The 24,289-nt window shown below is 48.3% G+C and overlaps 5 protein-coding genes and 1 pseudogene across 6 annotated transcripts; all 6 read right to left on the bottom strand.

Annotated features, from left to right (window-relative positions):
* Nucleotides 1-132: 132 nt before the first annotated feature.
* Nucleotides 133-12,831, bottom strand: TEOVI_000632600 (Cytoplasmic dynein 2 heavy chain (DYNC2H1), putative; the record flags this gene model as incomplete). Its single annotated transcript, XM_067221331.1, has 1 exon — nt 133-12,831. The coding sequence occupies one exon, from the start codon at nt 12,829-12,831 to the stop codon at nt 133-135; it is 12,699 nt and encodes a 4,232-aa protein (XP_067077432.1).
* An 836-nt stretch (nt 12,832-13,667) lies between these two features.
* Nucleotides 13,668-15,464, bottom strand: TEOVI_000632500:pseudogene (annotated as a pseudogene). Its single transcript has one exon. A coding segment is annotated over exon 1 (1,797 nt).
* Nucleotides 15,465-15,724: 260 nt separating this feature from the next.
* TEOVI_000632400 (uncharacterized protein) lies at nt 15,725-17,005 on the bottom strand (the record flags this gene model as incomplete). The annotated part of the gene is made up of 1 exon (XM_067221330.1): nt 15,725-17,005. One exon carries the CDS (start codon nt 17,003-17,005, stop codon nt 15,725-15,727), a length of 1,281 nt encoding a protein of 426 aa, XP_067077431.1.
* Nucleotides 17,006-17,660: 655 nt separating this feature from the next.
* Nucleotides 17,661-20,117, bottom strand: TEOVI_000632300 (PQQ-like domain/Protein of unknown function (DUF1620), putative; the record flags this gene model as incomplete). Its single annotated transcript, XM_067221329.1, has 1 exon — nt 17,661-20,117. The coding sequence occupies one exon, from the start codon at nt 20,115-20,117 to the stop codon at nt 17,661-17,663; it is 2,457 nt and encodes an 818-aa protein (XP_067077430.1).
* Nucleotides 20,118-20,617: 500 nt separating this feature from the next.
* TEOVI_000632200 (Alpha/beta hydrolase family, putative) lies at nt 20,618-21,571 on the bottom strand (the record flags this gene model as incomplete). Its single annotated transcript, XM_067221328.1, has 1 exon — nt 20,618-21,571. The coding sequence occupies one exon, from the start codon at nt 21,569-21,571 to the stop codon at nt 20,618-20,620; it is 954 nt and encodes a 317-aa protein (XP_067077429.1).
* Nucleotides 21,572-22,553: 982 nt separating this feature from the next.
* Nucleotides 22,554-23,969, bottom strand: TEOVI_000632100 (PX domain containing protein, putative; the record flags this gene model as incomplete). The annotated part of the gene is made up of 1 exon (XM_067221327.1): nt 22,554-23,969. The coding sequence occupies one exon, from the start codon at nt 23,967-23,969 to the stop codon at nt 22,554-22,556; it is 1,416 nt and encodes a 471-aa protein (XP_067077428.1).
* Between the last annotated feature and the right edge of the window lie 320 nt (nt 23,970-24,289).

The raw sequence follows: 24,289 nt of genomic DNA, 5'->3' as shown, positions 1-24,289 counted from the left end.
CCCCCCCCCCCACCTCCCCTCCTTCCTTTCTTCCTTCTTTTTCATTCGTTATTACGTCTATGTTACTGGTTTTTATTTTCCGCACAAGCAAAATATGTGAAACGTTAGGCGGAGTGAGCGAAAGAAAGACAACTAGGGCTCCAGCACCAGCGCAACACCCGCCAAAATGAAAGCTTTAGCGGCAAGCTCGCTGGCACAGGGTAAATGTAATTCTGCAAGAAACATTTCCTTCGTGCCATTGGTGTATAACGGTACACCAACAGTGGTTACCGAATCCGGCATTGTGGTCATCCAACCAACATAAGTCTTTGGCATTGGAAATAACGCAGCCTCGTCCGCTGCCTCAATGGATTGCAATACATTAGACTCATCCAGTACAGCACCTTGCAGCATTAACCCCTCCAAACACACAGGGACTGTTTTACCCTCTGGTGGTGTAGAAATTGAGGTAACAAGCCGAAGAGCCACGAGAGGTTCGTGAAGGGAATGGGCAGTTTCCTGTCGAAGTGCATGCAAAAACGTGTGCGGTCGGAACATGGTGGAAATGTTAAGTGAAGACTTGAGAAGATTCCCATTCGTGGCCAACTCGAACAACTTTGCGATTGACGTTGCTCGATGCAACAGTGACTGCAGCCACGGTAAAATGCGAGGAGAGCCCTGATAATAGTTGTCCCATTGAGCCGGTACCTCGCCAGCGATCATTGTTGAAGCTTCAGCACGCCGATCTTCCCTCAGCAGAGCTTGACCTTCCAGAACCTTACCCAACTCCTTCATCGACTCGTCCACAATGCTCACAAGACGCAGTGAAGATGTCATTTCGGCCCCCATGAAACCGAGAATTGGAGATGCATCCCGTGCAATACTAACTGTTTGCTGCAACAAGTCAGGGTTGGGCCGCATGAGTTCCTCCCACACTTGCAGAATTGGTCTCAACTTGTTTGCCCACTGTTCACGACTCATGGATGACTCACCTCTTGCTTCAATAAGGAGCTGCAAATCGTCTGTTAGTGCACGAACCTTCGACAACTGCACGACGCGATCGGCATTTGGGGGAAGCGAAAAGACGAAAGGAATGTCATTTTCTGGTAGTTCTGATATCACCTTAAGGCAATCCCCATGCTTTCCTGATGCAGGTACTTTTACCTTTGCAAAGAGATTCATCTGTTGCTTCGCACTGGAGAGCACATTTGGATTAAAAAATTGATCCGTGTACTCCCTGAGGACGCGCATGTCATACTCATTTTCCAAGCGAGAGCCATAGATGGCATCCTCCATGAGGCCACGAATAGCACGCCAGTCGGTCTCTCCCTTTGCTTGTTGTAGGACAATATCTGAGGCGGACTTAAGATCAGCCGACGTCATTTCGTATGCCTTTGTCCAACCCTGTGGAATGTACGAGCGTCGCTCCTGCAGAATGGCGTGGAACGATGCCGTGATAAAGAGTAATTGCGTGTGAAGAGTTCCCTTTGCATCGTAAGGACCACTTTCCCAATCCTGGTAAGTGTGAAGAAGGTTTTGCTGTACACCCGGTGGTGCCTCAAAGGTGATCTTAAGGCACTGAGAAAGAAAAATTGAAGGGAAATCGTCATGCGCCTCGCTTGTGAGGAATAGTCGGAACTTGGAGTCCGGTTTAAGAACGTTCAGCTCCTTCTGTAGCGCTGTGACCCATGGGATCACAAGGTGCAAATTCTTTAGGAATAGCCAATCACCACTCTCAGCGCAGGCCCGCAACAACCGAACAGCTTCCTCAGCCTGTCCACCACCCATAGCAAGTTGGTGGAAGTGATCCCGCCCGACCTTCTGATGAGCAATCGCTTGTAATTCCTGCGAGGGGTCAGCACCAGTCGTCGTGATTAACAAAATAGGCGTATTTGCCTCCGTACGAGTCAACAGTTGGGCGAGAGTATTATTGTCACCATAAGATTTAACATGCAACATGTCACACGCCGTGCTTCTCACCGCCGCCATTAGCCTATCAGGACGAAGAGTCTTAACGACCAGTAATCGCTGAAACCTTGAAAGTTGACTAATGAATTTGGGATACGATACCTCTGGGTTGGAGGAACGCATCCACTGCAACCAAACATCAGCCTCATGAAGAGAAAGCTTCGGTGTGAGATCTTCAAATAACACGGCAAAGGAGCGATAAAGATCTCTGCTGTCTGGGAGTACCCACGTGGGCACCCGTACTTCGCTCTTCTTTGCTTCAGGGGCGATGGCGCGGTCAAGAAAGAAGTCCCATTCAGCAGCAGTGCAATCATTAGGGTACAGAGAACGAGCAAGGTGGATCCCGAAGACTGTACGGTGCTCCTTAAACAGGGAAGTGCAAACCGAAGACACAACGCTTCGCACAAATGTCTTCGTTAACGCATCAATTTTAGTGTCGATATCGGTACGATCTTCTGCGTGGTGATGCAGTGTGTCGTTGAATATCCCCATAAAGAAGCTGAAAGAAAACTGATACATATGCGACAGGGCTTTCAGACTTTTCACAATAAAGAATATTTCACTCGCCGTTTTTGCGAATGGTCGGTACACATTGCGCTTGGTATCGATTTCCTCCTGAACCTTCTTCGACGTTTCTAGCGCCACACTAATCTCCGCAGCCTGTGTTTTGATTTCGTTAAGGGAGTCAATCAGCGTTTTGTTATCCAGTAGCGATCCCTTTGACTCCGCTAAGTCTTTGAGGAGCGATTCCTCCAGATCGCTTAGTTGCATTTTCAGTCGCTCTTCTTTCTGAAGGACGGCAAGTTTCTCCTTCTCCAACTCCGGCTGTTCGTGTTGAATGGTTGCACCCAAAAACTGCCCCTCAAGACCATTTTGAGTTATGGAGAAGTTAACAGGAGTCAAGTAACTGAGAACGTCTGGGGGAATCCAAAGGTCAGTGGAGTTGGTAACGAGATAAAGTTGGAATCCATCCGCGTAGTCCACCGTGCGACGGTCGCCGAACTGAATGACGCGTTTTGTACCCTCGGTCCGAAGTTCTTTTCGGAAGAGCGGGTACATGAACGCCTCAATGCCGTCTACATCAGTGAGAATAAAGCTCTTACCGAAGCGAAGCGCCAACTCCAAAGAAGATACAAACCGTTCTTCAGACACACTACAAACTTCCACTGATAGGCCCTTGCCTTTTAGGTGATTCACCAACCAGGACAGAGCCTGACCAGAGGAATCAATAATAAGCGGCGTTGTAACCTGTTCCTGTATAATCACAGCGTTATCCATGGACAGTTCATCTCCAGGAAGCCCTTCCGATTTATAGTGTAGTTGCATACTTTCTGGCCTCATAAATGTAAAGAATTCGAAATTGTCAACATCTTTCAACCGCTCTTTCCACACGTTCAAGGCGGTCCGGCGACCGTCCTCTGTAGCGTTACCAAGGTAGAGTATAAAAGCCGCAGCAAGAAGGCACCGCTTTGGTAAAAGAACCTGGTTCTCACGTATTACCTTGATCTGTGACACCCACCTGTCATGCTCGGAAGTGAGCTTTGCCAAAAGGTCATGGGCACACGCATACAAGCGCTCAGCCTGCTCAGCATGATCCTTGAGTCGCTCCGCCTCAGCCGTTCTCTCCCCAAAGTTGCGCTTCAGTCCCTCCACTCGCTCCTCCAACTTTGTTAGTTTCTCCTCATACTTCCGCTTCTTCTCACTCCGACTCGCGAGACTCACCTCGTATTCCTTCAACTCCGCCTGCATCGGGCCCATCGTCTGAAGCACGGAAGAATACTCCAACACAGCCTTAATCCACTCAGCCATGGGGGCTGCAGCTTTTGAGGCACGGCCAATGACTTCTCGCTTGAAGGAGTTCTCGTGGTTCTGCATGAACTGTGTGACTCGCAAACGTGTTGCCTCCGTGAAACCAGCGATATTAAAATTGATGATCTGTTCCTTAATATCACCCGCTAGGATCTTACGAATGGATGCCCAATTCGTATCACCGCCACCACCTCCACCAATAGTAATAATGACGGCCTCCATTACGTCTTGCACAGCCGGCGGGGGTTGCTTGAGGGATTTCAACTCTGAAAGATGTTCACTTCGGATCGAGCGTACGGCCGAAAGCGCCGCGTCAAGTGTTGGCTGAATGCCACTAAGACGTTCCTCAATCACACTTTTGCGTTCCTCAATGGCTTTCTGCTCCTTCTCTAGGTCCTTTCGGATCTTCTGAATATTTTTCTTTTGATCACTGGCCGCCTCCATATTAGTCTTTATCTCTTGTAGCGCATCGTCGGCCTCCTTTTGTTTGACTTCCATCAGTTTTCTCTTTTCAACAACGTCGGTTGCGATTTGGTCGACGTTCTCCTGTGCTTCATCGAGTTTCGACACACCGGTCTGCAGGCGTGTAATGCCCTCAGAGATCATCCGGCTCTTCTCTTTGAAGATACTCTCGTACGTGAGGCACAGCCCCTTGAAGTGTTGTGGGGAAAAGGTATTGATGTACTCTTTATGCACATGCACAATCTCCGTCGTCAGACTGAAGTCCTTCTTGTTATCTCGGCTGTCAATAGATTTGAACACATCCCGCATCAAGAGCCGGGGTATCAGCTTGAAACTGTCCGTGTGCCACGTCCCTACCCAGTAAACGTTGCAGCGCGTGAACAGAGCCGGATTGGAACGGCACTGCGGTTCGTAATTGGGATTCGTAGGGTCCATCACAACACACACGTGCAGCATTCGGGCAATTCGGTCAACAAAGTACGCATATGCACTCATACCCTCACCCAACGCATCCTCCTTGAGTGGTGCGGTCATTGCATCCAGTTCCTCCTGCGCGAATAGTCCAGGAACCTCACCCGAGGCCAGAAGGGAATTGATAGTTTCAAGGAACGACGAGTTCACGGTGAAGTTATGGTCCTCCAGCAACAATACAACATGCTGTCCCTCAACACCCGCCTTCATCATAATAGTCTTCAGTTCCGCGTTGAACTGCTTCATGCTGTACTCGCGGGTGATTCCCAATGTGACAAGTTCCATTCTCAAGCCGTACGCGGCGAGGCGAACAATACCGGCGGCGCACACGCCTGATCGGCCCACAAGCAGCAAGTTCCCACGTTCCTGCGACAGTACGCGATCCACGCGGGCCATCCAAACACAAACTTCGGGGATAAGTTGAACGTCGAGGTCAGCAAACTCGCGCGAGTAACCCAACACAAAATCTTCAGCAGGTTTCTTGAGCTCTTCATTCGCGATGGGAGTCAGCTTCTTCTTCCCAATTGGCGATGTATCCATCCACGACACAAAGCTTGTCGTTTCTTTTTCACTGAGACCAGATTTGTGGCCAACGAGGAATATTAAGTTGTCGTGTATGACTTTTGATATCTTGGAGCGCTCCTCAGTAGTGACGAGACGGTCAACAAATATTCGGCGACCCTCGTAGCCGATTGCGTTGGTAACATCTTCTGGATTGTAGTTCAGCAAGTTGAGAACCCATGAAGTAACGTCACGCGGGTTAAACATATAGTGGGACGCTACATTGACGGTGTAACGACTTGCCACTGCTTCGTAAACAGTAGTCATAATGCGTGCAATGTCAACAGCACCTTTTCCAGGAAGGTTGAGTTGAAGGCGGCCGCTCTGAATCATAATATTGAAGAATTCTGTGTATATGTTCTGCATCGCCTCTCGCGAGGGGTACGACATGGCGAGCACAGAGACCATAGCAAGGAAACGCGGTGCAACAGGGTGGCGTCCCATGCTCCCTGGTGGGTTCATGCTTCCGACAATTTGTACCCGCTCCAAACTAATCCACTCCAAGTCAGTGTCATAGAAACCATTGTACAATACAATCTGTTGGAGCAGGGAGTGAAGCTGGACCGTGCCGTACTTATCTGGTTTCGGAAGATTCATGTCCTTCAAAAGAAGCACAAGGCGCTCCACTTCCTTGGGGCGCAACACTCGCCCTTGATTTGTGTTGTACACTTGACACATTTGTTTAAGTTTTTGAATAACATGGGTGGCCTCGGTCTGAGCGGAGCAGTTAACGGCGGTTACACGAGTACCAGGCGTTTTTCCAAACAAGTTGGTCAACAACATCTTTTTCCCACATCCTTCAGGGCCGACGAGAATGAATGGACGGTATATGCCCGGACGCACTGGCTTCATCCAGGCTTGTAGAATCTTAACATTACGTTGACAGTCGACAGTTGCAACCATTGGGTCGCGGTATAGATCCTCCACAGAGAGGTCAGTGCAGGGTTCCACATCAAAAGTCCTATAGCAGTTGCTGGACTCATCGTAGTAAACATCTAGAGGATTCTTTGGATCAGGGAGTCGCTCCGACATCATGCTATGTATTTCCTTAGCATAATCCTTTCTGTACTCCTCCGTAAGATATGAGCCCAAGCCATACACAAGGGCCAGAGCAAACTGTGCTTTACCAGTGCACCCCTGAAGTTGACTGAGTCCCGACGCAACCAAGCCAGTACGAGTGGTGTCAACAATTAACTTACCGGTGGCCAACAGAGCGTCAATCGCCTTGTAGAAGTAGTCATTAATCCATCTCTCCAACTTATCACGGACATCTTCGGGTTGCTCCACCAACCACGAGGTGACCATCATCTTGGGATCCACATCCTCCTCCGAAAGGTAAATAATACCCGTGCGTGAGACGGTTGCAGGTGACGCGAATTCCAGACTGTGCGTTTCAAATATGAAGTTTACGTTGTCTCCAAACTGAATACGCACACCATTCGGCATGGTAAGCAGTTTGTTGTCGTCCAACACTGAGTTTAGAGACTCCACCCACTCGGGGTCAATATCACCGTCGCAGACAATCCACGACAGTACGGAGGTTTCCTCCTTCACAACTTTACGAGCCGCCTCTGTAAGGACACCATCGAACCACTCGCGAGTGTCGTTGTCCATGTAACCAAGCAACTGCGTACGCGGCAAGGCCTTAGGATTCATTATATACTGCGGAATAACCTTACCAAGTCGTTGCAGGGCGCGGCGAAGAATAAGAAGAAGCGTACTCTTTCCACTACCTCCAGGACCAACCAATACAACACCCATACGCTGTCTGAGGGCCTCGTACAGTTGAAGAACTTTCTGTATTTGTGCCTCCACAAGCTGCAACTTCAGTTCCTTAACAGATTCTTCAATAGCGGGACGTAGCTCAGCATAGTCAATCTCCTTTATCGGAGCGCCGGGGAATATGTCAGCGATAAGGTTGTTGTACAGCAGGGCATCATCGAAGGTAAGTTTGGAAAGTGTGTTGACACGTAATGATTTGATAATAATCTCACTTTCTTTTTCGAATATTTCCTCGGGACTGGGGTTGACTTTTCCACATGCACGTTCTGTAAGGTACTCATGAATTAACGTCCCACCCAGCCGCAGCACGGCCTTCATGGAACGCAGACCCCAATCGTAATGTGTTTGGAATGACAAGAGGTCTCTCGAGAGCTTAAAAACTTCTACCGTTTTCCGTGCCAAATCCACCGCATTTTCGAACCCCTCACTAAAGAGAATGGTACGTGTAATGAGTTCGTTATCTGGCACACTCATTGCGACTGAACGGAAGAGTTGCTTCAAGTTGTCGGGCAGTTTGCTACGGCCACCGTACCGCTTACCCGCAGGGTTTAACGTAACAAAAATACCGGCGTTTGAATCCACGTTGATTTCCTTCCCCATGAGATGGCAACGAGGCTCACCATTCTTTATTGCTTCTTGAATCACTTGAATCATCTGCGACACTGCCGACAGTTGATCTACCTTAAGACGGTTAAACTCATCGAAACAACCCCATGCCCCACACTTGACAAGCCCAGTAAAGATACGACCCATGGATTTGAAGTCAATACCCTCATCACAGTTAAACACAAGCACCTGACGACCCATCGCATTACCGAGTGCTTTAACAGACTCAGTTTTTCCTGTGCCCGCAGGTCCATATGGGTTACCACCGTAACCGAGTTGCATACCTTGCGTAAGCGTCAAATAGCAGCGGTCCGTCAGGGGCGTGTGCACAAGCTTGGGTGCATTACCCTGATACTCGTAACTGTACCGAAACTCCGCACCGACCATCCGGAGTACACAAGAATCACTGTAATCCATGTAAAAGCGGAGTTGCTTTCGCCACAACCAATCTGTATCCTTCTCAATACCAGCATCAATCAGGGCATCAACAACTTCAATATTGTGAATAAGGTCCATAATGAGTGCTTTTACCTTCAGACCAATTACAACGTCACTGTTCCCACCAGCATACGTCGTCAATTCGCGTAGTTGTGCTTGAAGATTTGCCCTGTGTTTCTTTAACCCACCACTCTTAGCGTCCCGTATAGCATCTTCAGTCTGCTTGGTGAACGTGATCAAACCAGCCGTAGAGAGAATTTGAGACGAGTATGCGCCAATGTTTACCTTGTCAACACAACGTACTAAGTGTAATTTGAGTGTGTCCTTTACTGCAAGGTCTAACCTCCCCAACCATTCTTCTACTTCCTCCGTGATCAAAACAGACTCTTCAATGGGCACCACCTCACCTTCAAGGGAATTGATTTGCAGGATATGCTCCTTTGCATCGTCAAACCGGACGCTGTGAACACCCATGAACAGTTTCTTCAGATGAGATTGAATGACAGAGGGATTGCGACTGTGGGCTAGAATCTCCAGCAAGTCATCATCGCTGATAAAGTAGAAGCGCGGGAAACTATCACGTTTCGCCTCAAGAAATTGATTCAGCGCACGCTGACAGCGATCTAGCTGTTCCAACACAGTATACAGTACGTCCTTGAATTCCGTATGGCCTGCAAGGGAAACAAGACGACTATCAGCCGCGACAACCTTCATCACCTGCAAATACTCTTTATCAATCCTTGAAAAACGTTCCTGTTCCTGTGGAAGTGCACCACGGCGGAAGATAGGCTCAAGGTACACCCACTTGCGTTGAATTTGGCTCATATTACGGAGGTATTCATCAAGACAGGCAAGTCGCTCCTCCCATTTGTTTGCGTCGTTAGCAAAAATCCCAAAGTATGGAGACTCCTTCATACTCATTAAGAGTGCTTGGTTATCACTGAGAGCCGACATCGTGTCCTTCCACTCTGTAATGAGTTTAACACCTTCACGATCTGGATGCGGAATAAGTGTAAATTTAGCATTGTTACCCCACGAACGCACATCGTCTAAAGCCTCACGGATCTGTGCCTCTCCTTGTGCCCGCGCATGAAGCTTCTTGAGATCTGCCTCACGCCTCAGAAGAGTTTCATGTTGATCTATAACGTCTCCAAATTTCAGTGTGTCTTGTGTGACACCTCGCACTCCAATCAGGCTGAACATTTCTCCCCAGTGACTTGGTGTAAAACCGTCACCCCGAAGGTACTTCAATACAGGTAGGCACCGCATCCAAGAGTCGAGAAGTGTACGGATGTGAACAGTTATTGGACTAGACGAAAACGTCCTCAACTGCTCTTCCCAGTGCCGCCCAAAATCCTCGAAACGGTAGCACTTCGCACGCATGATTATCCATGGTTCCGCACGAAGCACATCCAACTCTTCCTGAAACTTGACCAATATGTCCCACATTTGGACATATTCTTCAATGTCACGTTCGAGATCCTCCAGCTCCTCGATGTCTGGCTCATCCAGTTGAAAATACTTACACTGCTGGATGCACTCCTCACCCTCCGCCTTTAAGGCCTTGAACTGCTCTCGGCGTTCGGTTACAATCTTCATTGCGTTGGGGGTATCAACGGTCTTGGGTTTCACCTCATGCCACTGGTTAGAGAACCGCTCAAGATTTTTCATCCATGCACTGACAGTGTCTTCGACGGACATCTTCAGTGAATCGACCTGTTTCTCCATTTCCCGCTCAAATGCATCAAGACGGCGGGTAACCTCATCCCACCGTTGCTTTACGCCACGAAAGTCAAAATCTGACTTATTTGCCATACTCTGAAGCAAAACATTCTTGTTATGCAAATGATGAAACTCAACCTCCACTGCTGGTCGCTTCTCCATCAACTTGGCATGTTGGAGGTTAGCCGCACCGATCTCTTCAAGCTTCGTTAACCTAGCACCCAATGCAGTGGTTACTTCGGCGATGTACTCCTCAATCCTAGAAAGATTCTTCTGAGCGCTGTCCCGGAGTGTGACATGAAGTACCTGGGACAACTTGTGAAGATGATCTTCCACTGTACCCTTGACGCCTGCTGTACAGATCGTAATGCAACCGCATTTAATAAAGAGTTCTTCGGCATTAATTTCTTTACCCTTTTGCTTCAGCAAACGCACGCTCTGCTCCCAATGTTGCACCTCCTTCAGAGTGTGACCCACAATGTCCTCTAGTGATGGGTTTCCTCCTTTCCCACAGCGTCCGATAACAAGCAAAGGATGAAAACGCTTCAGCTCTTGTTGCACTTTCTTAAAAAGTTGCGCGGCATGCTTCATAACGGCAAAGATGCCGCGCTCATTGTTCCCTGGCATTGCGCCGAAGATATCGCTGTTACCGCACCCACGGAATCGAAGTGGGAACGTTATGAAGTCCTTTATCCTTTGATAGTACTGCCCACGTATAACATCTATATTGGGGCGCAGTGTAGCCAACCCAGTATCCGGATCGTACGTGATGTCCGCCTTAATCTCCGCAACAACTTCGTGAAGGCTCTCAAGGCCCAGTTGATATTGATGCTCTAGTGCCTTGTATATTTGCATATCCCAAAACTGCTTCCATGATTCCATATTGTTGAAGCCTGATGTTTCCATTTTCTCCCTGATGAGACGTACCTTCCCCGTCCAGCGCTCCCTCAATCGCAGGAGATCAATGCTGAACAGCTCGATCACAATTGACTCAATCTCCCTGTGCAGCTTGTGAAGCCGACGATTAGCATCAGTCAGCGCCTGAGATGCACGACGCAACTTGCCAATGAACCGCTCGGCGTCGTCCGTGTTCCTCCACGTCAACTTTCTGTCACCGCTTGCAGTAATAATATTCTCAAAAGCCAGGGCAGGTTCAAGCAGCATCGCCTGCGTGCAAGGTATAATGTTCTCCTTCATGGAATTGTATGTACTGGCGACCTGCTTGAGCGCCACACCGTTGCGGTAGAAACGGATGCCCTGATCCACCATCTCCTGTATGGCAGTGCTTATGCGAAACCCCAAGCTTCTGAATATACGCACCTCACGAATGAGTTGCACCAACCTCTCCGGGTAATTCACTCTCACACTGCCGTCACCTGCAATGTCCATAAGTGGTGCATTCGCGTCAAGCATCAGCACATGCTTGCTACCCTCAACGTCCATTGTCCATTGTTTGAAAGTCTCAATCACATAATCGTCAATTTCTTCCATCAATGTGTTTGCTGAACGCAAAAACTCCCCTGCATTCTGCAAGTCGTTCAAAAGAGATTTGCACATTGAAATCATATCACTCGTTCGACCCCGAAGTTGTCGGAGCCAAATCATATTATTTACCACACCGGGCATAAAACGCCCCGCTTGGCAACGGCGGTCTTCTTCATCAAGAGCGACATCGTCCTCCACGCTTTCCGAACGCCGCTCGAATTCCATGCGAATGCTTTGAAGCCGCTCATTCAACTTGGCAAGGAGGGCGTCACGCTCGTTCACAAGTTCCTTTGACACAGCAGGCCTTCGTATGAGCTGACGAAACTTCACCACTTCATTAAGAATCGTTTGTGGCGCCAAGTTGCCCCGCTCTCCAAAGAAGTCACTGAGAGCAGATGCACAACGATGCTCGACTGGCTGGAGGCGACGGTAAAAGGCGTCCAAACAATTTGTCCACAACTGCTCTACAGCGGGAGTAGTAGCGAATATATCAAGGGAATCGAAGGTCTCCCATAATGTCTCCGTACGTAGCGACTGCAACTTGTCGGCGGCAGTAAGAAGTTCGACAATCTCATCCACCAAGTCGCGAATAGAAACGACAACACTCAACCGATCACGCACCGTTATCAGCTGAACGTCCTCGAATGCTGTACCCCATGAAGAACCCCAGTCAACTGTCGTGAGTCTTTTGCACATATTCACCCATTCATCACAGCAACCAAGTGCCACTTCAGTAATATTCTTCGAACCGCTGAACACACCACCGGCGTCTAGTGTTTTCTTAGCAAAGTATTCCCGCAGGTTAGACCCCACAGTTTTCATGAGGAACACAACTTTTGTACGGATTGCTGTGTCCTGATCACTGTCATTCCAGAAGTCAGTTATTGCCATCTGCGCATCCTCTAACATGTCTGTGACATGCGACGGCTCCACACTGTCCATATTTCCCCATGCCTGGGAGAGAACAGTTTCAGCGAAGGAGGAGGTGCACATGCCCCCAAGGACACGACGAAGGGACTTCATGTACAACAAAACTTTCGTGTCGTCCTCCTCGCTAGATTGGAGGGAAAACAACACATAACCTGCAACGACCGTATCCAACCGTTGCCCCCCTCGGGGTGTGAGGCACTTGGGAAAATCTGAAACTTGGAACACCTGCAATTCCGAGTGCTTAATGAGGTAACGCATATACGTTACCTCAACCACAGAGGTTATAGGAGGGCTGTCACCGGGTAATTCGTTGAAATCGAGGTCACGAACACGAACGGCCTCCGCAAACCGTAGAACAGTAAAGTTCTCCCGAGCATCAATGTTCACATCAGTTAAACCAACCTTAGTTGTTCCCGCCTCAGATCCACATGCCGCCTTGACGAAACCACTAAATAACGCAGCGGCAATTGGCGGACACTTCTCGCTTCCGACGGCAATCTGCAGCTCAACGACGTCGGAACGGCGGTTAGTTGAACTCACGGAGGCGCCCAACTGCTTGAGTGTTTCCCCTGCCACATCTACGCACACATCTGAAATATCCTTCTCTGCCGAAACCATTTCTACAACTGCGCCTTCCCTTTATATTCAACAAGTTTGCTTCGAACGTCCTGATGAATTCAAAAAAAATATATACGCGAAGCACCTCCAACCACTCCTTTTTATCTTACCGTGCAGGAAGAAAAAGTATAGTCCTTCCTTTTCTTTTTTTTGTTTTTCGTTGCCCTGCTACACCTCTTATCAGTTTTTTTTTGTTTTTTTTCTTTTAGTTACCTACACAACTTGATTCCTCACACCCTTATTCTTTCAACGGAACAATTGCTGCCTTTCTTTCTTTCTAAAATTACAGCCGCATATTCAAATTGATGACAGAAAGGGGAAAAAGAAAGCAACAACCAATTAATTGATTAATCAATAGAATGAAGTCACAAACCTCAAAAGAAAAAAAAATGGTAGTGCTACAGCATCTTGCTCAGTATGTCCCTCGCTTATGAGCAAATGCGGTGCATCCCATCGTATTAAGGGAAAACAAAAAAAAAAGAGCGCGGCAGAGTAACAATGTGGATAAAATCTTCCCCATCCCCCGGGAATATATGCTAACACAAATATCTGGAACAGTTAAAAGCAAAGCACATCTGCCAATATAAAAATGTAACTATGATCATCGGCATCAACTTGTTCGACAAGCAAATGAGACAAGTGTACAAACGATGGGACATTGGGGAAGGGGGGAGAGGAATGAAATGATCGAACGCACGCAACCGTCCATAGTGGCATGGCTACTGTCTGTTGGTTAATCCACTGATGCAAAAGAAACACAAAGAAGGGGAAGGAAGGGACTCGCACCCGCGCAAGCATGAGTGAAAAAAAAAAATGGACAAAAAAGAAAACATTCATTACAAACCTCCCTCACTCATTATTTGCTCCACTGCCCCGAGCACCACAGCAGCACATCGCGCCATATCAACCCTCTGACACCTCTTAACTTGCGTAACTCCTCCAAGTGACTGTTCAAGCCAAAAAAGTGCAGGGAGCCCAATGAGCTCATGCGTGATGAGGCGCTCAAAGTTCGGTGAGTCCTTGCGATATCTCAACAAAGTTGATGTATCAAAACCAAATAATTCCTTACCGACAGATTCAAGACCAAAAGCCCGCGCCGATCGAATACCGTCCGACAACTCAAGTTGAACTAAAAAGCGCTCTTCCACCGACGCCTCAGGGCAGCTCGAGCATACGGAGGTTTCATTGCCAACTTTCCTTCCGCATGCAGAGCAGGCCGTATATGTCAGTGGATGTTTCACACCTTTTACCTTTGCTAGGACGGGTAGCGACTCGGATATTTCATCCAAATCAAAAACCAACTGCACAATATCGGCGTTGTGTGTACCGCCTGCCACCTCCTCCTGTTTTGAAGTGTGTGGAGGCTGCTCCTCAGGGCGCTCATTACTGGCAACATCCACCCGGCCTTTCGGGCTCATCACAAAGGCGCTACTTACACATCTACTAGAGGCAGTAATTCTACCACCGAAAATACGGACAAGAAAATTCGAAAAGCACCACTGCTCACCAACAACTGGTACCACGATCGCCCCCATATCACCCCAGAGAGTTACTTCAATGGAATGCTGCAGGGAGTTTAGATCTCTCAACTCAACTACTGACCTCCCAACATGTCCGTATCGCGTGTTAACTAATGTAGTTGGGGAGAACGCCGCCACCTCTCCATAAACGGAAACAATGTCCCCCACCTCGCAACACTCCACAAGGTACTGTACCGAACAAGAAAAAAACACGTACCGAGGATGCTTGGGAATAAGGTGTTCAGCTCCAGCACAGCATCCCGGAGTTGAAGACCAATCGAACACGTTCAGTTTTTCACTGTACCCGGATTCGCCTTTGTCCACAAAAGCAGGGTTTCGACATCGGATGCAATCACCAACATCAAACATATCACTAATCACAGAACTGCCGAAGAATGACACAGAAACGGCGTCACCGTCAGCGTCGACTCCCACGCAATCCACAGCGAACCGCCCAAGTATTCCACTAGATGCAACTTGCCGTATTTTATTCTTCCACACCACGCGGAGGTAAACGACACAATCATTGAACCCTTTCCCCTCCGCTGTGACCACCTGTCGAATAGTCCGCGCGCCGTAGTCCCCAAGGGGAGTTGACTGCCACGTAGCGCTGCTGCTGCTGCACGTATTGGTGTAGCGGTATACAAGCGCGTTGGCTGAAAGACGGAAGAGATTGGAATTAAATACTGGGTTTCCCAACAACGGGTACACTGTGTTAGAGTGGGTAATGGACAAAGGCACAACGACATTCCGCCCATTTCGGGCGGCAACTAAAGTGTACTCTCTCAGCTTCACGCAATAACCGATTTCTATTTGAAATGTACTGACAAGTTCTTCCATCCCAGTGGAAGGGGGAATCACTAGCCATATCAGTGAGAGGGTGTCTGATAATGCGAGATAAAACAGCGATTGAGTAGAAGATTGCACTACTCTTTCCGGAAACCGTTGAATGTCAATTACCTGCAGCGAGGGGTTAGGCCATCGTAACGTGAAAGTTTCACCACGGGAATCACCCGAAAGAGGGGCCGTCAGTGCGCTTTCGCAGAATCCTGTCGTTAATTGGAACATGTCTTCTTTGCCTTTGACTGTGTTTATGCAAAATAACTCGGCCATGCAAAAAAAAAAAGACGTGAGGGAGGCCACGAAAGTGGTAGCACCAAGTGCAATCAGTATAAAATATCCAAAAAAAATACCTCAACCAGGGCACGTAGACGAAACGAATAGAATGCAAAATAAGTTAGAAGACATTCCAACTACAGATTTTCTTTCTTTAAAAGGAGCGAGGAAAATCCGTCACTATATATCTAGTCAACAACATAATTTCCCAATCTATGGTTTTCATGAACAATGAATTAAAGAAATTGAAACTGGGGCTAATGCGTCATGCGACGTGACACATCAAAGGGATACGGCTGTGGGCACAATTCGCGAGGAGCTGGGACGGCAGCAGAGCTCTCTACAACGGCTCCATGACTTGGGAGTGGAAACGCAAGCCGATCTAGCAGCTGCGCAAACATAGGCGATGGTTCACCACGGGTCAGCTCCCCTGTAAAGTTTGACACTGATTCAAAACTGGTGTTGCAAGTGGGAGTTTCTGAGGAAACAACTGCATCTGTTAAGGGTGAAAGCGCACCAGTCCTGTCAAGAGACAATTCCTTAGTTGTTTTCTCCAATTTAGAATGGCACATATCACCTGAAACTGGGGTGCTAACCACCGCACCCTTTGAACAGCACGATGCTTCCACTGGCCGAGAGGCAATCCCATACCGAATTGTACCTGCGGAAGACGACCGTAATCCAGAACGGTAAACTTTTCCCCGGGGCGGAAACTCCACATTCGACGCATCAACAGCCTTTGCATGGGTGAGAGTTACTTCACTAACCGTCCTGCGGTGTTGCGACCGCGGTGGATTCTTAAATGCATTTGCTCCTGTTCTTTCAGTCCCTGACGTATCTTTGTTCTGCTGGGAATGTGAAACCTCGGTTGTTTTTTGCCCCTCCGCCTGCACATTTGTAGAGTGTTTGGATTTGGTCCTTGCCCCGATGCGTCTCAACAGCTTACGGCGAAGTGGTGACGATGAAAACATAGATGATTTTTTGTATGCAGTGGTGCACACCGCTAGTTCATCTTTGTACACATGGAACGCACTACCTTGCTGCTTGCTAGGGACTGACAAGGAGGCCGCCGCTCGCACCGTTTCCTTATGCTGCGGATACGGTTCCTTCTTCACAATGCTACCTTCCCCCTTCGTTCCACAGTAACGCTTCATTTGCTTGTTCCACACAGAAACTGGGGCCATAAACCAAGGTAGGTTTTCCTTTCCCCCCTGTGGTGGCCCCTGTGCTTCACACAATTCAAGAGAGTACCTCTGGAGCTCCGACATTTCAGACTTTTCTAACTGTTTATGGGAGTTTCTACAACGTACACTACATTCTCTTTCACCCAGCTTAGATTGTGTTGACGGGCCGGAGAATGTTGACTTTTGTGATGGTGCTCGCATAAGACCCGCCCTTGTGGTTGCCGCTCGCAGGCGCTGCCGGCACTCTTCACGCATCTTCTGCCGCCACGCTATCAAGTCTTGTTGAACCATCGATTCCTCACCACAACATTCCGCCGCTTTGGTCTTTTGCGAGGGCACCACACCATTTACCATCCTCCACCGGCCAACGACGCCGTTGTTTACACGGTTACGGGTGGAAAATGCAGTCGTAGGTAGCACTAATGAACAACGGGCCAAGTGAAATGAGGGTATGAGGAAAATAAAAAGATGGTCGAGTCAGCTGCAAGTTTGGAGGGAAATTGCGTGGAGTGATGGAACAAAACTGCCTAACCTAACAATGCCGGGTTAAAACTTATAAGTCAGCGACGATATACTGTTGTTGTTTTTCTTCTTGGTTCCTCATTTTTGTGTTTTTTTTTACTAAAAAAGAAAAAATGACGATCCACCGTTAGTTGCGCCCGCTGCCTTCACGGTAATGTCCTCTTTAACCTTTCCTTAAGTTAACGCTGCACATACACACACGCACAGAAACAGACTCTTCCTTTCTTTTCCACCCAAATGGAGGGCTCCGCTTTCACCCTTCCATCGAACCCGCACGGTACACACTCCAGAAAACCTTCGAACTGCTCGCATGCGCCACTGCTGACTAACAGAGACAGTCCACACCTCAACCACTACTTTCTCTCGCTTTCCTTCACCCAGAAATGACTCGTCAGGAATTTTCAGCAAAAACAGAAAAACGTACACATACACACATCGCAACCAAGGCGACGACATGTTAATCCCGAGAAGTCAATATCTCTCGGGATTATCGCCACAGTTGTCTCACACCTTTACGCATGGCAAAGTAGCGTGCCACAAGGGAAAGGACACCAAAGCTGCATGTAAGAGCTATCAGCAGAGTCTTGTTGAAATCACTGTTAAGGAGGTCAAACTCCTTTCCAGAAGAGGTGCGCACGTAAAAGAGGTCCATACCTGAAACGAGTACATGGCAGGAGCTTTCAAGATTTGTTGGTCGCGTTGCAATTAGAGTGGGACGTGCCGCTCGATACCTGTGGGTAACTATAGCAGTGCTCGGAATGATCACATGTGTTAACTGCCCGGCGCCGTCACCTAAGGAAACCTGCCCACCAGCAAGTAGACGGTTAAGCCCCACGGAGGCAACCCTCCCGGACGTAAACACAAACAGAAGACTTTTTCGTGCGATGGCGCCGAAGGACGTCGTGACGCTCATTTTGGCAACCCCACCGCCGTGCATACCGAGCACAGATCCTACCACAACAGGTGGCCATGTAGCACGGGAACTGAATACGCGCTTGTGCCGGGAGAAAAACGATGAGATCACCTGAGGTGGTGTGGCACCCGTATCCTTGAAAAGTACTGGGCCAACCTCGGTTTCAAACATCTCCCACACGCCAAGGGAATGGCGCATCTTTTCCACATCCATAAAGTGGTAAAGCACAGCGTGCTCCACAATGAGGATATGCACCGGTCCTTCTACATTTCGATGACGCATGGACGCAAGAACGCTTCCTGTGACAACATCGACAGCTGTTACAACAAGAGTTGGCATCTCGTCGTCAACGGGCTCGTAGTACGCCACTGCGAGGACGTTGCGCGTTGGAAACTTGCGACGTACCTCCTCCATACCACTGCTTTTATTCGGAAACACACGAATATTATTCACCAATGAAGTGCGGAGTGCATCCTCACCCGTAGCAACGGCAATAATGGGAAATGGCAGTTGCACGGTCCAGAGTGGCGTCACAGACGGAGATGATGAGGCTAGATAACCCTTGATGGTTCCCGTTGTCATATTCAAACTGAATACGTGCAACTTGGAATGGGGGATTTTTCCGTTCACCGCAAGCGAACGCTTGACGTCAAATGTAGGTGCAACAATCAGTGAGTCTTCGTGCTTTGTTGCCTCTACCACAGCACCGGTGACGACATTTAAAATTACCCGAATCTTAACCACACCAAAAGAAGCGAATAAAGTAGCAGTATCCGCTCCGGATACCTCTAATTTTTCGAACGCTATATTCTCCACGGAAGCGGCGGTTGTCATCTCCAGCACAGTTTTAGATACATCGACAAGCACCTTCATGTTACTTCCCATTTCTGCCAGAGGAATCATATATACTACGCCACGTGTAGAAATTCCCAAGGCTTCTTTTGACAAACCAAACCGATCTTCCTTCGATGAACTGTCAAGTACAACTACCGCCGCGAGTCTTGAAAGGCCTTCCCACCGTTCCCACTTCACCCCTCCGTTCTCTCGCACCACAACAAGATGGTCATTGGGTGCGCGAACGAGAGCCCATGCGCCGTCTCCATCGCCCTGCACAGCAAGAAGTATAGCGGGAGCACCTTTTGTCCCGCCCTTTAAAGGAACGTGAATACTCTTAGCAGGGAACTTAACCATGAAACCGTTGGGATCCGCCTGGCCGATTACGTATCCCTGAAACACGCCAGCCGGGTTTGTCATAACCGACGCAGCACAACCACTACAGTCAATTACTTCCTGTTCCACAGCGCCGTTTGTCTCGCGTTGAGGGCCATGTCTTAGAAGTGTTACCTTGTGTGAAGAATATGCAACTGCCTCGGCCGAAGAGGTAACGTCAATACCACCCACAGCATCAACGCCTGTAATTTCGACCGCACCCTTAAGGGAGTAGCGATCGGCAGATAACCGTCGCACCACCCAAAGGTGAGCGTCGCTAAGGCGTAGGCCCTTCACGTCCTCCCCAATGGGAAATTGACCGACAGTCTTAACTTCTTCGTCATCAGAATTCATATCTAACTCGAAGATATGTGCGTTTTTACCGTCGAAGGCGGCAAATCTCGCCTTACTATTTGTGATGCTTTTACACGACTCCACGTCTGCGCCGGCTGGCAAGAGCAATTTGAAAGTGGTTTCTACTGCTCCAGTCCCTGCGTTAAGAACGTGCACTGCTCCTGACCGGGAGGAGACAAAGACAGAGCCGCCAGTTACTCCAATGCACACACGTGGTTCGCTAAAAACTTTCCTCCACAGTAACTCTCCGCTGTCAAGGGAAAGTGCGGCAACCGCCCCCTGAGCAGACCTTATGTACACGTTGTTAAGTTTCAGCTTAGGATGCAGTGCGGCGCCCTCCACCTGGCCGACAAAGCGCAAAATCCAGTCACGTAACCCCTGCTCATCTTCATGTATGGCTTGGATTGGAACAATGAGTCCACAAATGAGGCACAACTTGAGCAACAGAAAGTATAAAGTGGGCCGCATCGCGTTTTGGGTCCCCTCTTCTCTCTCCTATTCTCTCGTATCCCCTTTGTTTTTGTTGTAAGTCTTTTTTTTCCCACCTCACTCTCTTCTTTTTTGGTTACCCCAATTTTTCTTTTTTTCTTTTACGTGTCGCTCCCCTTCTACACCTCCGTTCCAATAACCTTTCGGTATCAGCTGTGACAATTACGTTCCTTGATGATGCTACAGTGAAATAATACCAAAAAGAAAAAAATATTCGCAACAAAATAACAATAGGGAAAGAGTGCATTAATTTAAAAAGTGGACAAACAATCCTTACACGTCCCTTACGGCAATCCCTTAGAACACGCAACTGATAAAGAAAAGGAAAAGTGTGACAAACGATGTAAACAGCCTGAGACAGTAAGTCCAACGAATGGCTCCAATTCTTTTTCCTCCCTTCAATAGTAATAACAAACGGCCCCTTTTTTTCATTTTTTAGGTGCCCCCGCTGCTCCGTTACGCTGCATTTAAAAACAAAACTATTCCTCCCCACCTGTTGTCTCACCTAACAATTCCATCGCCTCGAGTAGAGTACGAGTGACAGCAGGTCCCTGAGCGCTAAGACCACTGATCCCGCCGCTGCGGTCACCCTCGAATAGTACAAATTTGGCTTTGGGAAAATGCTTCATAAAATCGCTCTTCGCCTCTCCTGAGAACTCCTCCGAGCCGCACTGAATGACTGTCACGGGTTTTGTGAAAATATTTTCCGGTCCCACATCGCTAAACCCACATAATGGCCCACGAAACTGAAACAACGTCTCGTTGAACTTAAATCCCACAGTTCCCTCCCGCTGCTCCACAGTCGAAAGAATAAGTGCCCTCTCCGCCTCATTAGGCACTCTTTTGTGCAAATGATGTTCGAGATCTGCGACGGAACTTATTTCTTTCGGGATATCTGAAATAAAAGAGGGAAGGGAGTAACGTGCCGGCTCACATGCCAGCAGATCTGATGGCCCATTTACAATAAGCACAAGGGAATCGATACCTGATTCAGGAGAGTGCAGTGCAGCCTGGCATGCGACAAGCGCACCAAACCCAATTCCAACCAACTTGGCATCCGCACGCAAGACTTGCTGTTGCAGAAGCATAATATCAGCTGCACACGCCATTGTGAAGGCACGCCCTTCTTCGGGGCAGGGAAGTGATTTGGAATGGTTATGTCCCCGAAAGTCCACAGCAAATAACTCCAGTGGTACAAGTGGTGTAAGACCCGAACACGGTAATCTCCCGAGACTCTCATGCAAAAGCATTTGCCAGTAAGCAGAACTGCCGAACAGATCATGCAGAAGAATTGCTTTACTGGGCTTCCGGGAGTCGAGGTGCCACTTGAAGGTTGAAAGCCCATAATTCACCGGAAAGGGTCTTTCTTTAATTGGCAATGATGCAGAAGCAGCAACGTGGCCCCTCGAAAGCATGCGATTGATTACATTCATGTTGTACGACTCGCAGCTGCTAAATCTTGGACCAAACAAGATTAATTGTTGGAATGGTGCTTCCCAATTATTCTGTTTTCTTTTCTCGAAAATCCAGCCGATGACACAACAACTCTACTTGCAACCCTCTCGGTACACAGAACCAAACTCGTCCCCCTTTCCTTGTACCCCTTGTTGATCTCAACAATTGTTGCAAATTATAAAAGTGAAATAAAAAGTAAAAAAAACATAACGCCTCAAAAAGATTAACGGAAATTTGTCTCGCATTCAAACGTAAAACGCAAACGCAGAAGTTAAAAATGTGAAGGAAGAAAGAGGAGGAAAAAAAAACGAGCAAACTTAAAACGCAACAGTGAAGTGGGTGCTACTAGTAGTTAACCCGTGATTCTGCCCGCACACGCGAATGGGCATACCTATCCCCACATCCTAACCAGCACTGAGTGCTTAAACTGCGGGTAAATCAAAAAAAGAAAGAAAGAAGCATAACCAAAAAAAAAGTGAAAGGAGTCTCTTTTATACCAACGACCCGCAACACGCCAACAGGTATTGGTTATTCTCATGTAACTTCTCCCACACTCTTGCATGCACGTCACATCCTCCTTCTGAATATCCTCTAACCCCCTGTCGCCTCCAACCACAAAATAACATCCGAAATCTAATGTGAATGAGCCGGAACCTTCGCTCCAGAAAAGGGAGCTGAACGGATTTTCCTTCCAGAGACAACTAAAAGCCTCAACAATGCAACGCACTTGCGAGAAGCATGAGGAAGGAGGAGAGTTTTTTTTCCCCCGTGAAAAGCGCCCCGTGTCGACGAAACACTGCAACGCTAAAAATAAAAAAAAAACGCCCTCGTATGAATAAATACAAAATACAATACACACGCAAACTTTCGCATCGCGGGCCCAGGAAACGTTTTCGGAAAGTTTATTGCGCAACTATATGCAGCATTCCACTACCCGCCTTCTTTTTTCTTTTATGATTCTCACTGAGAACCCTCCTCCGGCGGAAAAGTTGGAACCGTCAGTGCCGAACTGATCTGCAAAATGCGCGCACTCCAACCTTCATCGATGAAAAGAAATGTACCTATTCTTCCAAGCTTATGGGCAACAGCAGCCAACACTTGCGCTTGGTGTGGAATGCAGAACTTTTCGTATTGCTCAGTAAACCGTGTGTATCCATCCGCGACACGTTGTTTTAATGATTCCCGATGCGCCTCCCCTTCGGTATCGTCCCTCCCGGGGGCAGGTTGGGCTAAAGCGTTTGATTCCATCTTTTTGAGCTGCGTAGCAGCATTGATGCAGGAAATTGAAAGATGGGAAGCAAACCAAAGCAAATCGCCAACCTCCCTCAAGCCTTCAGCCTCTTCCTTTTTGCTCAGATACATGAGATGGGAATCAATTTGTTCTGTTATTGCATGAAGGGCTAACATTACCGGGTCGCTCACACCCGATGACGGATATCTGAGGTCGGCTACAGGGACACGGGACATCCCTCCCTCACGATCGTTCCACTCAATTACCGCCGTGTTCCGATCTATGCTCTTCACCACACCCTCACGCCCACCGTTCGCCTCATACCGAACGAAACATCCCTCGTGACATGCAGCGGCGGGAAGGGGAGCTCCAGCCGTCCGCTTGCATATATTCCGAGTACTTCTCCGTTTGGATGGTTCACCTACAAACCGCCTTGTCATTTTTTCCACGACGGCGCCGCACATCTGTAGAAGCCGCACCATTTCGCCATGTTGCACGAGGATGGAGCTAAGACGGGAAGAGACGGGACCTTCTTGTTCCCGCACCATCGCGAAACTGCTTAGTTTTCCAAGGAGGCCCAAACACTTCATTTTCACAATAGAAAGTAGAGAATTTTTCCTTGCTGCCTCCCACGAATCGCGGAACTTTCTCCATCCGTCTTCGTCAAGCGTTGTGAAAGCCTTCATTAACTCACATTCATGAATCGCACCGATATGGGATATGGCATTAAGAGTCAGTTGAAGTCGCCTTAGCCGTTGTCTTACCAGTGAGTTCTTCTTTGCGTCAAGGCCACTCACACCGTCAAAGTGCGCTGTAAGTTTGTCGATCGTCCCATTGACTTCCTTCTCTGGAATGGGTGGAAAGATTATACCTGGAAACTCTGTCAGCATCTGTGTAGCAAACCACTCAAAATCGGAATAACGATGCCATGTGCAATAGTCGATGTAGCCATCGCCTTTAATAAAGTTGCTCTGCGTACTGTTTGGGAAAATGAGAGGCGGATTCTGGTAACTTTCCAGAAAGCTGCGCGTCATCATTTTATACGTCCAGTGAGAAAAGAAGAGGACCTTATCATTCTCAGCGAACACGCGCTCCGCATTTGCAACATAGAACTCCAGCGGTGGCTGAGCGGGGTTTTCGGACATTGCTCTTTGTTCAAGTTGTGAATGAGAGTGCGGCAAGGGGAGAACAAGAAAAAAAATGGGTTGGCGTGAGGAAAAAACAAAAACGAGTACAAGCCCTACGTTCGGTGCCGTTTCGTCTCCACTCCGTTCTCCCTTTCTATGAGTCCATCCACCTTTATCACGGGAGTCACGGCCTCATATACAATTGGACCATACCTGACACCTCGGGACTGCAGAACCACGGACACTTGTCGACAGTTTACATAAACACAACTGAGAGCAACATTGCCACAGCAGGTGGAGTACGAATTCGGTAAGTCCCCTGGACTCTCAACATAACA

The sequence above is a fragment of the Trypanosoma equiperdum genome (assembly GCF_001457755.1).
Source record: "Trypanosoma equiperdum strain OVI genome assembly, contig: ctg_1411, whole genome shotgun sequence".
Lineage (NCBI taxonomy): Eukaryota > Euglenozoa > Kinetoplastea > Trypanosomatida > Trypanosomatidae > Trypanosoma > Trypanosoma equiperdum.
The sequence above is the reverse complement of the archived record's forward strand: the minus strand, read 5'-3'. Positions and strand labels throughout refer to the sequence as shown.